This window comes from Echeneis naucrates, chromosome 19 (assembly GCF_900963305.1).
Source record: "Echeneis naucrates chromosome 19, fEcheNa1.1, whole genome shotgun sequence".
Lineage (NCBI taxonomy): Eukaryota > Metazoa > Chordata > Actinopteri > Carangiformes > Echeneidae > Echeneis > Echeneis naucrates.
Genome location: NC_042529.1, coordinates 7,256,748 through 7,271,372, shown reverse-complemented (window position 1 = coordinate 7,271,372; position 14,625 = coordinate 7,256,748). Strand labels below are relative to the sequence as shown.

Here is a 14,625-nt window from a genome sequence, read left to right as displayed (position 1 = left end):
ACGGTTTCTGTCAAACCAGCGTCCCTTAAAAGCGGCTTTCCTCTGGGAGGTTTCAAAATAAAAGCTGCAAGCTGATGCCTAAAAGTCAGCTGCTTGTAATGCCTTCGCCAAATGTTTTGGATGTTTGTATCTCTGAGGCTGAGAGAGGTTGATGAATGGGTGAATGAATGACGACGGTGATGATGAGAATTATTGTTGTTCTTCTTATTATTACCGTCGCTGTTACAGTAGGCAGTAATAATGCTTTTACTTGGAAAATCCTTTGACCTCTGGTCTTCCTCTGGTTCTGATTTAATGTAGTCGTCACAAGTGATTGGCATGTCGTTATTTATTGTTTTTATATGAACTGTCCCATCCAGTTTAGAGTATCAGATGAAATGTGAATGTGCATCTGCTGTTCAGGTAGACTGATCACAGTTCACACAGCACTGACAATCTGACAGATTTCAAATTAAAACCTTTAATATGAGATTATCTACAGAATGATTTAGCTTTATCATTATCACCATGAGCCAAGTGGAAAGAAAAAACTGATATATTTCTGCTGTGGTCACACAAACAGAGGCACATGGGAACATATTGGATTGGTTGTATTTATGTTTGGATTATTTTTATGGCTCAATAACTGTACGTCTAACAACATCATTCGATTTATCGTCGACAGTTTGTCGCTTGAATGAGATCAGTGAGCTGGTGCTGCTCAACAGAACCAAACCAGAGAAGAGCCTTAGTGCCATCTTCTGGTCAAAAGTAGGTAAACACAACAATGTCAAGGAAACGTGGATCTTCCACGATTTCCACCATGGGAAAATACACAATTACAAATACCTGCCCAGGTCTTCGTTTCAAAACTCCTACAAAATTAAAGTGTGCAGTTAACTTGTATAATATTGCTGCACTTCATTATTCAATTGTATGCATTAGTAAAAATCATTATGTGTAATTTTAAGTACTTTTGAAGACTTTCGTCTATAATTTTCAAGGTCATCATTGATGTCAGATACAAGGTAACATTTCTGCAACCTTCAGAGAACCTGAAGGTAAAATTGGTCCAACCTTCGGAGGGAAACATTCCTTCAAGGTTGTATACAAGTTTTTGAAGTACACAAAGTTATAATGTGCAAAGCTCATAAAATCTTTTGACAACATTCCCTGAAAGTTAGACGTTCTAGACTCTATATTGAAACCTTTGGAGAAAGTTCCCTAAAGGTTGTGTAATTGTTCTCTGAAATCTGAACTTTTTCAGCCATTAAAAAAAACCTTATGGGCGAATTAACTGAAGATGAAACTTTAGGAAATGTTCCCTGAAGGTGCAGAAAGGTCCAGATTCAGGTGACGATCTCTTAAAGTTCCTTACAGGTTAACCCTCAGTGAATGTTCCCAAAGAGTTTCAGAAAACCATTTCACGAACTTCAGAGAACTTTCTCTGAAAGGTTAAAGGTTAAACTGATAACGTTTGCCTTTAAGGCTCAATAAAAGTTCTTTGGATGTTTAATTTTTGGTGCCTTTAGAGAACCTCATGAAACACTTTCTCAAATTCGCCTGAAGAAACATTTCTTGCCACATTTAGTGAATACAGTTGGAGAATTTCTGAAACATCTGTGGAAGTTTTTTCACGTACACCCCTCAGAGAATATCCCATCAAAATGTCCTGAAATTAGTTGCATAGCTGCACCAGCTGTTGAACTAAACGTGTACTCAAAAGATCCAATTTCTCTGCAGGGCTCCATTGTCCGGGATTTTAATCTTCCCGCAGATCACTGGCTCTGCATCTCTAAGATTCTGCCAATGAAGCGGGCTGGTCACTTTTTAACCAATTGTAATCAAGTCAACTGAAAACAGCTCGAAATGGACAGGAAGTTACCAAAGCTGACGTTCAAAATAAAACCAGATCGGCGTTGAGCGCGGAGCCTCCACAAACATTGGATGGCAAACATCTGTAACTGGACTTTGACAGGATTGTAATTGGTTACTCTTCTAATTTAAAATTGATTCAACACCCGCTGTCAACATTTGATCATGAAGGTTGTGGTTTATGTTATCAATGTTATGTTATCAAGCCTTTATATATATATATATACTTCTCAGCACATAAACTCAGCAGGAAATATATATATATATATATATATATAGAAGTCTGGTGTGGTTTTGCTCAGGACTTTACGACATTATTGAGAGACCAGAGATGGTGCCATATACAAAATCTGTGCATTTTTATTTCTTTTTCCATGTTTGGGTGGGATGCCTCTGTGGTGGGATGCACACCTCCTTTCGTTAATGATTTGCTTGTTTTGTATTATCGTGGATAAATTAAGAGATTATCGCCCTGAAACGAAAGCGAGGCGAGCCATTCGTCGCATTTTTAGGATTTCTTCATCGAAATCAAAAGGCGGGCTGTGGCAAGTGGATGTGTTTATTGTGAAAAGCCGAAGAGGAAGTAGTATTTTTCTTGCGTGTGTCTTGACCTTGGACACTTGTTGAGTGCAGCTCAAACAGGAAACCACGCAGTTTCAAACTCAGTTTGTGAAGAGCTGGCAGTCTGAAGCAGGAGAGATTTCAGAAAGTGTTTTCAGAAGGACATTTTCCTTTGACTTGCATCTTTTATTTGCTTTTTTTTCCTCCTTGTGTTTTTAGCTGTATTTCCTCAGAAAGGCCCCAGTCAGGCCGAACATTTGATCTGGACTGAGGAGCTACAGAGAGCACATCTCCAGCAGTGATCATGTCCGGTGAGGAGGCTCCAACACAACAACAACAACAACAACAACAACAACCCGAGCAGGTGAACAAACCGGATGAGTCTGCACCGGCGGCCACCTCGGATGCTCCCGGGGAGTCCGGTGCTGCAGCAGCCGAGGAGAAGCCCCTCTCCTGCCGGGCTCTGGTCCTGACCGGGTTCGGGGGCTACGACAAAGTCCGGCTGCAGGTGAAGACGCTGGAGAGGCCGCGGCTGAAGGCCGGAGAAGTCCTGGTGCGGGTCAAGGCGTGCGGGCTGAACTTCGCCGAGCTGCTGGGCAGACAGGGGCTGTACGAGCTGCTGCCCGCCCCCCCGGTCACCATGGGCATGGAGGGCTCCGGGGTGGTCGAGGCGGTCGGGGAGGGTGTGAAGGACAGGAAGGTGAGTGAGGCCAGCTGGGCACCCACAGGTGCTGGGCAGAGGACCGGATGGAGGTTTGGGCCAGTTCACTGACGGTGTGAGTGCAGCTGGGTTTGACCACTTCAGAGTGCTTCTCTCATCTAATGGCTTCATTTATTTTGTGAGAGGTTTCAAAGAGTCAAAGCCAACAAACATTTTTAGCCTTGGGTGGCAAAATCCTGAAAACAACAGCCATTCATTGTTTTCTCTGGGAAGGAAATCATTACTTCCCTACAGAAATATGCCCCAATTATTACTCTTCATTCCTCTCTAAACCACAAACAAGATTCAAGAATGTATACAAAATCCAGAACATGTGTATGTAATAGTTTAATATGCAGTGTGAAAAAGCAGACGTGCTGTATCTGTCCAGTCCATTAATGTCGTCTCCATGTTGTAAAAACTTAGCGGAAAGTCGCTGTCTCATTGGAAAATGTGACATCCCACCATTCTGAAATATTCGTGTTTGATTTACAATGTGTCCTTGAAGCGTTTTATCTGGCAGAACAATGGCCTACATTTATGTGCCATGATAAGACCAAAGGGTGTTTAATTCATTAGGTCTATGAAAAGGTACAGAATATGTATTGGGTGTGTTTCCACGCCTCCTTTAGATTCCTGTGAATGTACAATCATAAGAGCTTTGAACTTGTTTTTATCTCATTTCTCTTTTAAGAGGAGAGTTGTAATTTAGTTTAAATACATTTTCTACAGTCACCGCAGAGCTGATCTCCAAACCCGAGGCAGCACAGGTTAAACCAGCATACAGAAGATGAAAGAAAAGTGACTAATTTGTTTGTTTGTTTGTTTGTCTGCTTTTTGGAAGCGCCTTAGTTTTTGTAGGTTCAGGTGTGTTGCTTTGCACGAGGATCTGTCGTACCACAACTGTTGATTTTGAACAGGAGGTGCTTTCTGGCACCTCCATGCACAAGAAAGACAGAAAGCAGCCACAGCTGAATACGTAACAGGACTCTTCAGCTGTACCACTGGTTGGTAGGAGGTTTGGTATTTGCTGTGTATGGAGATCTCAGCATCTTACCTTGGTCTGTGCCTCAGCATTTCACAACCTTGAAATGAAATGAAAAGATTCCTGATAGCTAATATTGGTATATTTATATATGTTACTGCCCATTATTTTATATTTACATTCCAAATAATGCATTTGTGTTTGTATCTTTAACAAAATGAAGAATATATCCAACAGGATTTAGAAATAAATCATGAACTGGTATGAAAACTTTGCTACCAGTGGAATATATTTTCATCCAGATTCTTGTAGAAGTCTTCAGGTCAGTGATAAGTTTTGACCCTCCTGATTTATTAAACTTTGGCAGAGCATCTGGGAATTAAAAATCCTGTAATCAAATTTATTGTTAATACCAAAGCGGTTCAAACTGGTCCAGTAGTTTTATTACCCCTCCCCATCCTTCAGTGTCACTGTGGAATCCACTCCCCCTCTTCCTCCTGTCCCACTCTCATTCCTGTTTCAACCATCTCTGCATTTTCAGAAAACAGGAATCCTGTAGGAGAGCGGTGCATTCCTACAGCTCTTTTTTGGAAGGAAGCAGAAAAACATGAGAAACTGCAAATATACTAGATGGACCCGTGTGAGAAGCAGAGTGAAATTTAGCACATGGATTGAGTTATGGCAAATGATTTCAAATGTGCAAGTGCAACAACAGATAAACTTAAGAATAAAATAGGAGAGAATCGTTAGAGAGAATGTGGGTGCATTCTCAGAGTGATGATTCATACAGTCATCTCACAGGAGTTGTGAAATGTCAGGAACCTAAAAATCTGCCTGTCATCAGGATGGAGGGTTACCCATGAAAGGCTATCTCACTGCAACTGTCATTTACAGATTGTATTTGTGTGTATAGTAGTAGTAGTAGTAGTAGTAGTAATATTTTTGATAGATAGATAGGTGTTTTAAAATATTTATGTACAAAAACATTTGTGGCCGTGGGTTTGTGTGTAGCAGGAAGTGGGTGTGTCTCAGAGCTCTTGAAGCTGCTTTAACAGGAAGCAGCGCAGTATTTGCAGGCAGATTAGACTTACTTCCTGTGCCCTGCACTTTTTTGGCTCCATCAGTGACACTTCTCTGTGAGAGGAAGCAGCACACTGTGCAGGAAAAAACAATTAAACGGGAAAAGTAATCATTAATGGCAGTGACCATTCATTATGGCACTAATTACAGTAAAATGATGCATCTATTGTCATCTACTGGTCCTTTCTATAAGGTTGAATCTGGGCCTTTTTTGTTGTTGTTGTTGTTGTTGTTGTTTTTATGTCATTCAGCAGCAAAGGCACTTCAGGTGACTTCCTGCTTCGTGCCTCCTTGACCTCAATTTGGTATTCGATGCCACCAGATGAACTGTTAGTGGGAAGAAAAATTGCTTCTCGCTCTCCAATACTCAAGAGCAACATGATGAAAAATTGAGCTAATAGAAAAAGCAATTACTTCTCTTTCACATGAACACATAACATTGTCTAATACTCAATAATCTGTGTCGATGTTAATTTCTCCTGGAGTGAAGAACAGTCATGTTTTCACACCTCTAATGGATCTCTTCCTGCTTCTCCTCTCTTAGGTGGGTGACCGTGTCATAGCGATGAGCCGCAGCGGGATGTGGCAGGAGCTGGTCATCGTGCCTGCCAACTACACCTTCCCCATGCCCGAGCAGATGAGCTTTGAGGAAGGAGCTGCTATTCCTGTCAACTACATCACCGCGTACATGATGCTATTTGAGATGGCCAATGTGAGGCCGAGCAAAAGTGTTCTTGTGCACATGGCTGCAGGTAATTGAGTATTTAATGCTACATTATTTCCCTCTGGTCTTTTTCAAAATAAAACCTGTCTTGTCTGACATCATGATGTGCAAACAAATTATGAAGCGCTCTTCTCTGATCAGTGTCACGCAAAAAACAGAACACATGACAATTTTATGTCAGAATTTATGTCAAAAGTTGAGTACAATTTTAGATATCTTCTTTCTTTTGCTTCTGACTGCTTCTTTTTCAATATTTGAAATATTCTACAGAATTTGTGGCATTTAGGCCACAACTTTGATGACTGAATATTTGTTTGGGACATTTTCTTGGGTTTAATAACCAAAAAAATCAAGCAAATGGAAAACATTTTAGGGTTCTTCAAATTTGCAATAACTGTATTTTAAAACTCTTTTGAGAAATTAATCGAAGTTGAGAATTTATCTCTACAGCATTCACATCTACCCCACAGTTTAATTGTGTCAGTCTAATAAATCCAACAAACATCTCCACAAGTCTCCTGGGCAACATGCTCAAGTTAAACAGCTCCAGGTTTCTAAGCCTTCCTCTAAATGTAGCTTCATCTCTGTGATGAGGAATAATCATCTGGGAGACCATATGGCAAGCAAACACTGTTGCTTTGCCATGTGTTTAAAAGTCATAGAGCTATTTTAACAAAATATCAATTCTTCATATCCTCAGTTATCTCTCACTGTAATGTGTAAAAGTATCTTAATAAGACAATGGTGTCTGAGCCAATTGAATTTTAAAATAATAGCTTGATGAACAGAAATAGTGGTCCCAGATGTATTTGGTCTGTACATCTTCTTTTACAACTGAGGTCAGTGTTCAAGGTTCAAGTGTGATTTATTGACATTTGCATACTTGCATATGACAATTTGTACTCAGGTCCAGCAGTGTACAAAAATAATCTAATAATAAATCCTATACTAATTGAAAGTGTTTTCAATGAGGCATGGAGTTTAGCGGTCTAACAGCCTCTGGGTAGGAGCGACCTTTGAGCTTGGACACCAACTTGTTGTCAAAGTGTAGAGCATGTTAAGATGCGCCATCATGGTCTGGTGCTCTTTTGTGTGTATGAGTTATTGTTGAGTTGGTGGTTGTCAGCTGACCTGCACACATTGGTCACATGAGCTCAGGGTCAAGAAAGGGTCAGAAAGGATTAGTTGGGATTCTGCACAACCAGTCAGTCGTCACAGTGAAAAGGAAAATCTTTCATTGTTCAATGCTGGAAGGCCATACAGACCAGGAAATGCTGTTTGTTCGTTAGTCAACCAAAACACTATCATACATGGATGACTTTAAGCCCTTAAAGTCCACCTTTCCCTTTTTATTTTCCCTTCATCTTACTCTGACTGTCAGCCTATTCAATATCTTCTTTGTTTCAGTGCTAAATGATACTCATCCAGAGGAAAATCTGCAGATGTTTTTATGATCACCTCATTTCATGTGCTTGATTGTAATCACATTTTCCCGAAGTTCAGCTGGACTTCTTGCAGTTGATATATTTAAAAGTTTCCCTGCAGCCAAGAAAAATGATTATCGAACCTGTTGAAATCCCAAATCAGTTTGGGATTTTCAAAAACGAATTATTTTCCTAAAGAGTATAGCGTTTTTATGGTAGCAGTTGGCTCTATTGTACACCTCTCCATGTTTTATATGTGTTTTCATCAAAACAGCATGGCAAAGAATACATTGAAATCAAAAAGCTAGTTGAGATCCTTCACTGAAAGAATCTGACTTCCCCTATCGTCCTTGAGTAAGGTAGTGGAAAGATATAGTCACTGAACTCAATGAAAAACGAACAAGTTTGAGTCAGGCAGGAAGTAGCTGTACTAAATGATTCTTTCTATGAGATCAGCATTGTTAGTACATCACTTAAAGCCAGTCTAAGTTCATTACCTGATGATTAAATCACAGATGGATCACACAGCAGATGAAAGCTCTGCGGCTGAAAGCGGAAAAAACCCACAGTTGCTTCTGTTCTCATGTCTGCAGGCGGTGTAGGTATTGCTGTTACCCAGCTGTGCCAGACGGTGCCTGACGTGACGGTGTTTGGCACAGCATCAGCCTCCAAACACGAGACCATTGCCCAGGGAGGGGTAACCCACCCCATCGACTACCGCACCAAAGACTATGTGGAGGAAATCCGCAAAATCAGCCCGAAGGGTGAGAAAAGACTCCTAAGCACAAAATGAGAACACCCCCCTCCCTCCCTCCTTTTTTTTTTTTTTTTTTTACTTACCAGTCTTGCTTTCTTTTGCATATCAACCTGATTTGGAGACATAAAAAGCTCTTCACCTTTATTCTTCTCCACATCCTCTCACTTTGTGTCCTTGTCTCTCTGCAGGTGTGGACATCGTCCTTGACCCTCTTGGTGGCTCAGACACCCAGAAAGGCTTTAATTTGTTGAAACCATTGGGAACACTTATAGTCTTTGGTAAGAGACTAAGAAACAATTCTTAATATATTTGCACATTTGTTTTGCTTTTACCCGAACGACTTCAATTTTACTCAGTTTTATTCATTGTAATAGTTTTTCCCATCATTTTTAACTGTGTAGAAGGTGATTATGTGGAAGAATTTCTCATATTTTAAACAAATTTTCTACGGCACAGCAAACATGATTCCATTATTTTGTCCTTCCTTTCAGGTGTAGCAAATTGTATGACAGGCCAGAAGAAGAACCTGTTGGCCATGGCGAAGACCTGGTACAACCAGCTGTCTCTCAACATGCTCAAACTGATGCAGGCCAACAAAGCCGTCTGTGGCTTCCACCTGGGCTACATAACCGATGAGCAGCTCATCAGCAGAGCTATGGTGACGCTGCTGGAGCTCTACAGGCAGGGAAAGATCAAGCCCCGCATTGACTCCTGCTATCACTTTGAGGAGGTTTGTTTGATCATGTTTTACTGTAAATACGGCGATAAAGGCCAGAAACAGCCAGTTTCTACTCCACTACATTTCAAAGAGAAGAATGCTATTTAACAACAGCAATAATACTAGTTTTTACTCCACATTTATCTGTCTGCTGTAGTTACTACTACAGGTCAAGTGATTGCACACACATATGAAGAATTAACTGAATATGATGCTTTCCTATTAATTAAATGAGTAGATCTTAAAATGTCAATTAATCTGCAAATAGTTTGATGGTTGACTAATTTGATAATCAAAGTAAACAAAAATGAACCAAATCCATAATAGAAACATTTTGACGTGGGAGTATTCCACCTGGTGATATATTGTAGTGTGACAGTTGCACAGACTGATTGTGCTTAAATACCTTCACACTTTTCAACGAAGGACTTTTACTTGCATATGTAAAGGATCTGACTTCCTCCATCACTGTGGAAACTATTCACAGAGGTGATGCAATGGAACAGTAGCTGCTCTGATGCTTCTTCTGCGACGCAGCTCAAGAAAATCTGCCCCCAGTGTGTTTCTCTCTGCAATAGATGTATAAACCTCAATCTTCCCAGCAGATGATGATCATATTTAGGGGTTGTTGCTAGGTGACAATCTTAATTGTTGCCGTGACATCCATTACAAGTCGGGATGTCAGTGTTTTGACTTTCTGTGGCTTGTTTCAAGGATAGGCAGGGGTCTGATGCAAGACAGTCTGTCAGACATCTGTGTGTCCGTGAGCAGGATACAGACAATAACTGAGGCAGGAAAGAACAAAGAGTGCAGGTGATTTATGGGAAAGATACAGAGCAGCACAGTAGACACCCACTGATGTTATGTCATTTATCTTCCCTCCTCATGAGCAAGCTGCTCAAATAATTATTGTCTTTTTAAAATTCAGATGTGGCAAAGGCATAGAGAATAAAATCAGGACATACTGTTGCTATGGGGGATAACATGTCTCATGAAAACACATTTCTGTCTTTCGGTCTTCTGTCTGATTTTAGTGGTTACAAAATATTAAAATCTGGACAGAAAAAACAGACAAATCAAACAATTACAAGTACAACAAACGCTAAGTAGCTCATCGATGGCTTCTTAAAAATGTTCTAATTAATGTTTTCTGGTTTACAACAGCTCAAATGATGATATATAATATAAAAGACCTATCAAATGATTCAGCAGTTTCCCTCAGACTTTAATGGGTTTTTGAGCATCTTTCAGTCATTGCTTTGACCTCCAACTTACTGTAACTGCTCTCATTCACTTTCAACATCGTCATCATCGCTTGCAGGTCCTTCATTGGATCTTTATGATGAACGAGTTTTGTTCTGCCAGTTAGGAAGCCCAAAAATCAGTTAATTGAATTTTAATGTGTCACAACAGCCATTCGATTGAGAATGACCTTTTTGTGCACATATTGTGTTTGTTCAGGTAACTGATGCCATGAAGCGCATGCATGAGCGCCAAAATATTGGGAAAGTCATCCTTCTTCCTGAACCCAAAAAGGAGGAAGACAAGCCCGATGCTGAGCCAGGAGAAATTGTGGAAAAAACAGAAGCTGCTGTCAGTGAGAAAAAAGAAGAGGCCAAAGAGGAAGTTAAAGCGGAGAAGGATTGAGTAAGAGGGTTCATGTGGATGGTATTTTTAAAACACTTACTCAGATTTTCCATATTGTTTGATTGTCAAAAACAAGGAATGAAAAGAGAAGAAGCAAGATGCCATGAATTGTTTTTCAGTATTTTAAAAGTTCTGTGGTGCAACATGTCTATAAAGTGCCGTCTGTGTTGGAAACACTTTCAAATAAAAAATCCCCTGTTTTCTCGTATATTAGCACAGGAGCTGATACGTGTCCAGAAACAATACAGCTCTGCTATAACATAAAACTGATAACATTAAATGGGCCCTGATGTGTAAAGCACTTTTAAGAACTTCTTAGAGCCCTTAGACTTTATGTACATCTGGTGGTGAACATGACATAACAACTTCAAATGATGACTGTTTGGACAGGCTTCCTGTATTATTCAACCATCTGCATAATTTGTTGAAAGAATGCAGACGTTGAGCTAAAAATGAAGCACCTCCATAAAAAAAGTTTACTGGCAAGTTCAAAGTTGAATTTTTCATTGAATTCAGTTGAATTCAATAGTTGATTTCAGGTTATCTAACATGGAGCAGAACCACAGTACTGTAGGGTTAGAATGAACTGTATTCTGATCCTATTCCTAACTATCTGAGTAAGGACGGAGTAACTTCATGTGATACATCTGACATCTCTGACCGGTCCTATAAACTCTAGCTCTGGTTCTTCAAAAGTCTCTACGTAAACGTCAAATATATTTCCTCATCTTGGTCCCCTGTTTGTTTGTTGTTTTTTTTTTTTTCACGAATAAGTAAATTGATTTTAATGCTCTGAGCCTCAGCCTTTAACTGAATCCTTTAAAAAGTAGAAATTTGATGTAAGTAATTAGAAGCAGACATTAATTACAAAGCACAGTGGTCACTCATAATCCAGTTTAACAGGTTGAGGTGCACTCTTGTCTTTAAGTGTTTTTGCATGCTGAGCTCTTTGATGTATGTTGTCATACTGTAGTCTCTTTTGGGAATGCCCAGCTCACTATCTCATTGTACTTTCCTCACTTCTTTGTGCCAAGTTTAAAGCTTTTCACCTCAACTTAACGGGACTCCCACATCTTGGCAGTCACTGGCAGATATCCTTCCAAAAGAATGTCAGGCTGAACTTGAGCTAAAACTGCTTTTGAAAGCAGGTTTTTGTTTAGTTCTCCCCCCGATCTGTCCTATGGCTCTGCTGCTGCTTAAATGCTTTTCTTGCCTTTTCAAACTCAAATTGAATGGAGCTCTGTTTACAGAACTATACTACGACATGTGTTACTTAGTGACTCCTCTTATGCAGCTTGTATTTCCGTGCTCATCCAATATTCATCTCTGAAGGTCCTGCAGCAAATAGTGATGGATTATTTGGCCTCAGTTTTTGATAGTGTATAATAGTGCCGTATGGGCTCAGTAATGCAATTGCTTTGTCCAGCTGTGGGTGTAATTCAATGCGGTGACGCAGAAGCTGAGGCAAAAGAAAGACTTTCCCCTCCATTTACACCAGACCACCTCCTCACATTCCTCTCTCCACCCTCTCATTCCTGCTTTCTGTCTTTTGTCCTGATCCCCTCTCCAGGAAAGGTTGCTTTGATTTATGAAGAATACTTGTAACAAAGAGTAACATATAATGCTTTATGTCATTTACATATGTGTCTTTCTATCCCTTTTGGACACTTTGACATGTATTGTTAAGTTTGGCCAGGTTTCCTTCTCACAGCATGCACTAAGACCTGATGTGGACTATCAGGGGGAACTGGAGTCTGCTAAATCGTCTCTGCAAATTGGTTTGTAATATTTAAATCAAAGATGTCTGGTTTTGCTTTCGTGTCAAGATCGAGCCATCCAAATCTAAAATGCGAGACGAATATCATGTTTCCTCCAAGGAGGATGCTGTAAGTAGTTTATATCTGAGTTTTCACTCATGCAGTGAAGGACATCTAGTGTTCAACTGAAAACGGTGCCTTGTTTAAAAAATAAATAAATAAATAAATAAATTATATATATATATATATATATATGGTCCACAGCAAACTAAGCCTATTACAGGTGATAGTCCTGAGTCTGTACAAATGTTTTATACACCATGAAATCCTCACAGAGCCAAATAAAGTATTTACCCATGATAAAGTCTTTTAAATAACACACATTTACCTGTTCAGACATACTTACAGAAATGATTCATATTAAACTTTTGTTTTAGCTTTTACTAAAGCCAAAGTGCCCATGTTGGTAGACATGAGATTCTAAACCACTCATATAAAGGGCTGAAAGGTTTGTCATGTTACTGCATTTATGATATAACAATGGTGCCTGTTTCATTTTTTATACACACTTAAATTCAGTGAGAATTCATATATATATCATATATTTAAGTGTCGATGTTCAAATCTAAGCTATCTGAATTTACTCTGTTGTGTGGCTTTGAGTAGATGATGACTTTTCCCCCTTTGTTCTGCAATTCTCATTCATATCACTAAGAATTAGTTAAATGTTAAAAGTTAGAGGATTTATATCGATATGTCCACACTAAATGAAAGCTTGCAAAATTATGTTTGTCGTTAGGGTTATCCCAGTCATCCCAAATCAACAAAATACAAAAATGCAGTGGAAAAAGAGGGTGTATGTGATCGAAGCAAAGTCAATGTGACATTTAATTTTACAAACTTAAATGACCTTTATCCGTTTTCCCACAAAGAGCTGCTTTTTTGTTTGATTATAACAATCAAATGGCAACCAGCAGGGGTCATTCTTACACGTATGTACATGCAGAGTGACTGTCAGCTGATGGGTTGTCCCGTCTCAACAGACACACTGATGTTTGTATGACTCATTTACTGACACAGTTTTATACAACACCATAATTTTTATAAGGATATACCTACATTTAATAAAAGCTATGAGGTATGTTAAATAAAACTGAGTTGGGATTGTTATAGTTAAACAGTTAAAAAGTAAAGCAACAGGTTTGTTTTTGTTTTTTGTTTTTTTTTTGCTTTTCATGTACACCATTTTGAATGTTTCTGTGTTCAGTGTGGTCATATAGCAGTACGAATCAGACCTGGCTAGACTTGAAATTGTGTTTCTCTGTCTAATGTTGACACATCTGCTTAGCCACCTCTGAGGTATCTTCCTGTTCTTCTTGGAAAAACACAACTTATGACAAACTTATGAATTTTGAGAAATTCAAAAAGTCACAGTTCTCCACAGTTCAGCACAATAACAGCTTTCCTCTATTTGAGCTCATTTGTTGGGCAGTTTCATGAAAACAAACGTGCCACTGGGAAACAATCACGTAAATGCCACACATTTTTTATTAAGATTTGTTGGATTTATTGGCTTGTGTGAAACCCTGAAGTTCTTATGTTTTTATATGAGGCAGAAAAATCTTTTCACTTTTTTTAACTGAAGAATAGCAATCAATATTTAAATAATGTTACATTCATTTATCTTCAACCGCTTATCTGTAATAATGTTACGTTTAAAGGTCTAAAGTACAAATGCCATAAAATGTGAACACAGTACAGACAAATATGTGCAGATGACTCAGACATCCAGTAACTTAAGGACACTTGAAACAGCATGGAGTTGCCTTCTGCCCTTGATAAATGTGCAGGTCAGGTTCAGGAGCTGTCTCCCACTGAAGCTCAGATGTAGACAGTAAAGTCGCAAACAGAACCTCTGCAGATTCATCCAAAATAAATTTAAGATCTATGGAATTATGTTAGTTTATATTTCTGTTCAAAGTGTTCCCGGATGTCGTTGTAGAGTCAGAGATTAGTGGCATTGAACGCCTGAACATGAAGTTCATATGAAGTCAAAGGGTGGAGATGGTGCTATGCGGTGATAACGATGACTCTGCTCTTTATCTTGCTTCTCTAAATCAGCAGAAGGTAAAACTGAACATTTATCTCAGTTTCTTCAGCTGTTTGTACGAGTCTTTGGAAATTAGTAGATGTCCTTTTATTAAACCCTCAGCTGTTAAACCTTCAACAGTCCTTTACTTGTAGCTGCTGCTTACTCAGGCTGAAAGAAATGCTGTCATGTATTTTTAGATGAACACTTCAAGCACAAGTGACAGCATGTGTTTCAAGTACAGTATACGCAAGAATGCAACAGCTGTTTGATCTTCAATCATGTCAGTTACGATTAGGCCTGTTGGTATACTTGCTATTGGACTAAAA

The 14,625-nt window shown here is 39.3% G+C and overlaps 1 protein-coding gene across 1 annotated transcript; it reads left to right on the top strand.

Moving 5' to 3' along the window:
• Nucleotides 1–2,491: 2,491 nt before the first annotated feature.
• Nucleotides 2,492–13,420, top strand: LOC115059894 (synaptic vesicle membrane protein VAT-1 homolog). Its single transcript, XM_029527641.1, has 6 exons — nucleotides 2,492–3,115; nucleotides 5,725–5,932; nucleotides 7,922–8,092; nucleotides 8,274–8,363; nucleotides 8,577–8,815; nucleotides 10,265–13,420. The coding sequence occupies exons 1-6, from the start codon at nucleotides 2,720–2,722 to the stop codon at nucleotides 10,448–10,450; spliced, it is 1,290 nt and encodes a 429-aa protein (XP_029383501.1). The 5' UTR covers nucleotides 2,492–2,719; the 3' UTR covers nucleotides 10,451–13,420.
• The last annotated feature ends 1,205 nt before the right edge of the window (nucleotides 13,421–14,625 follow it).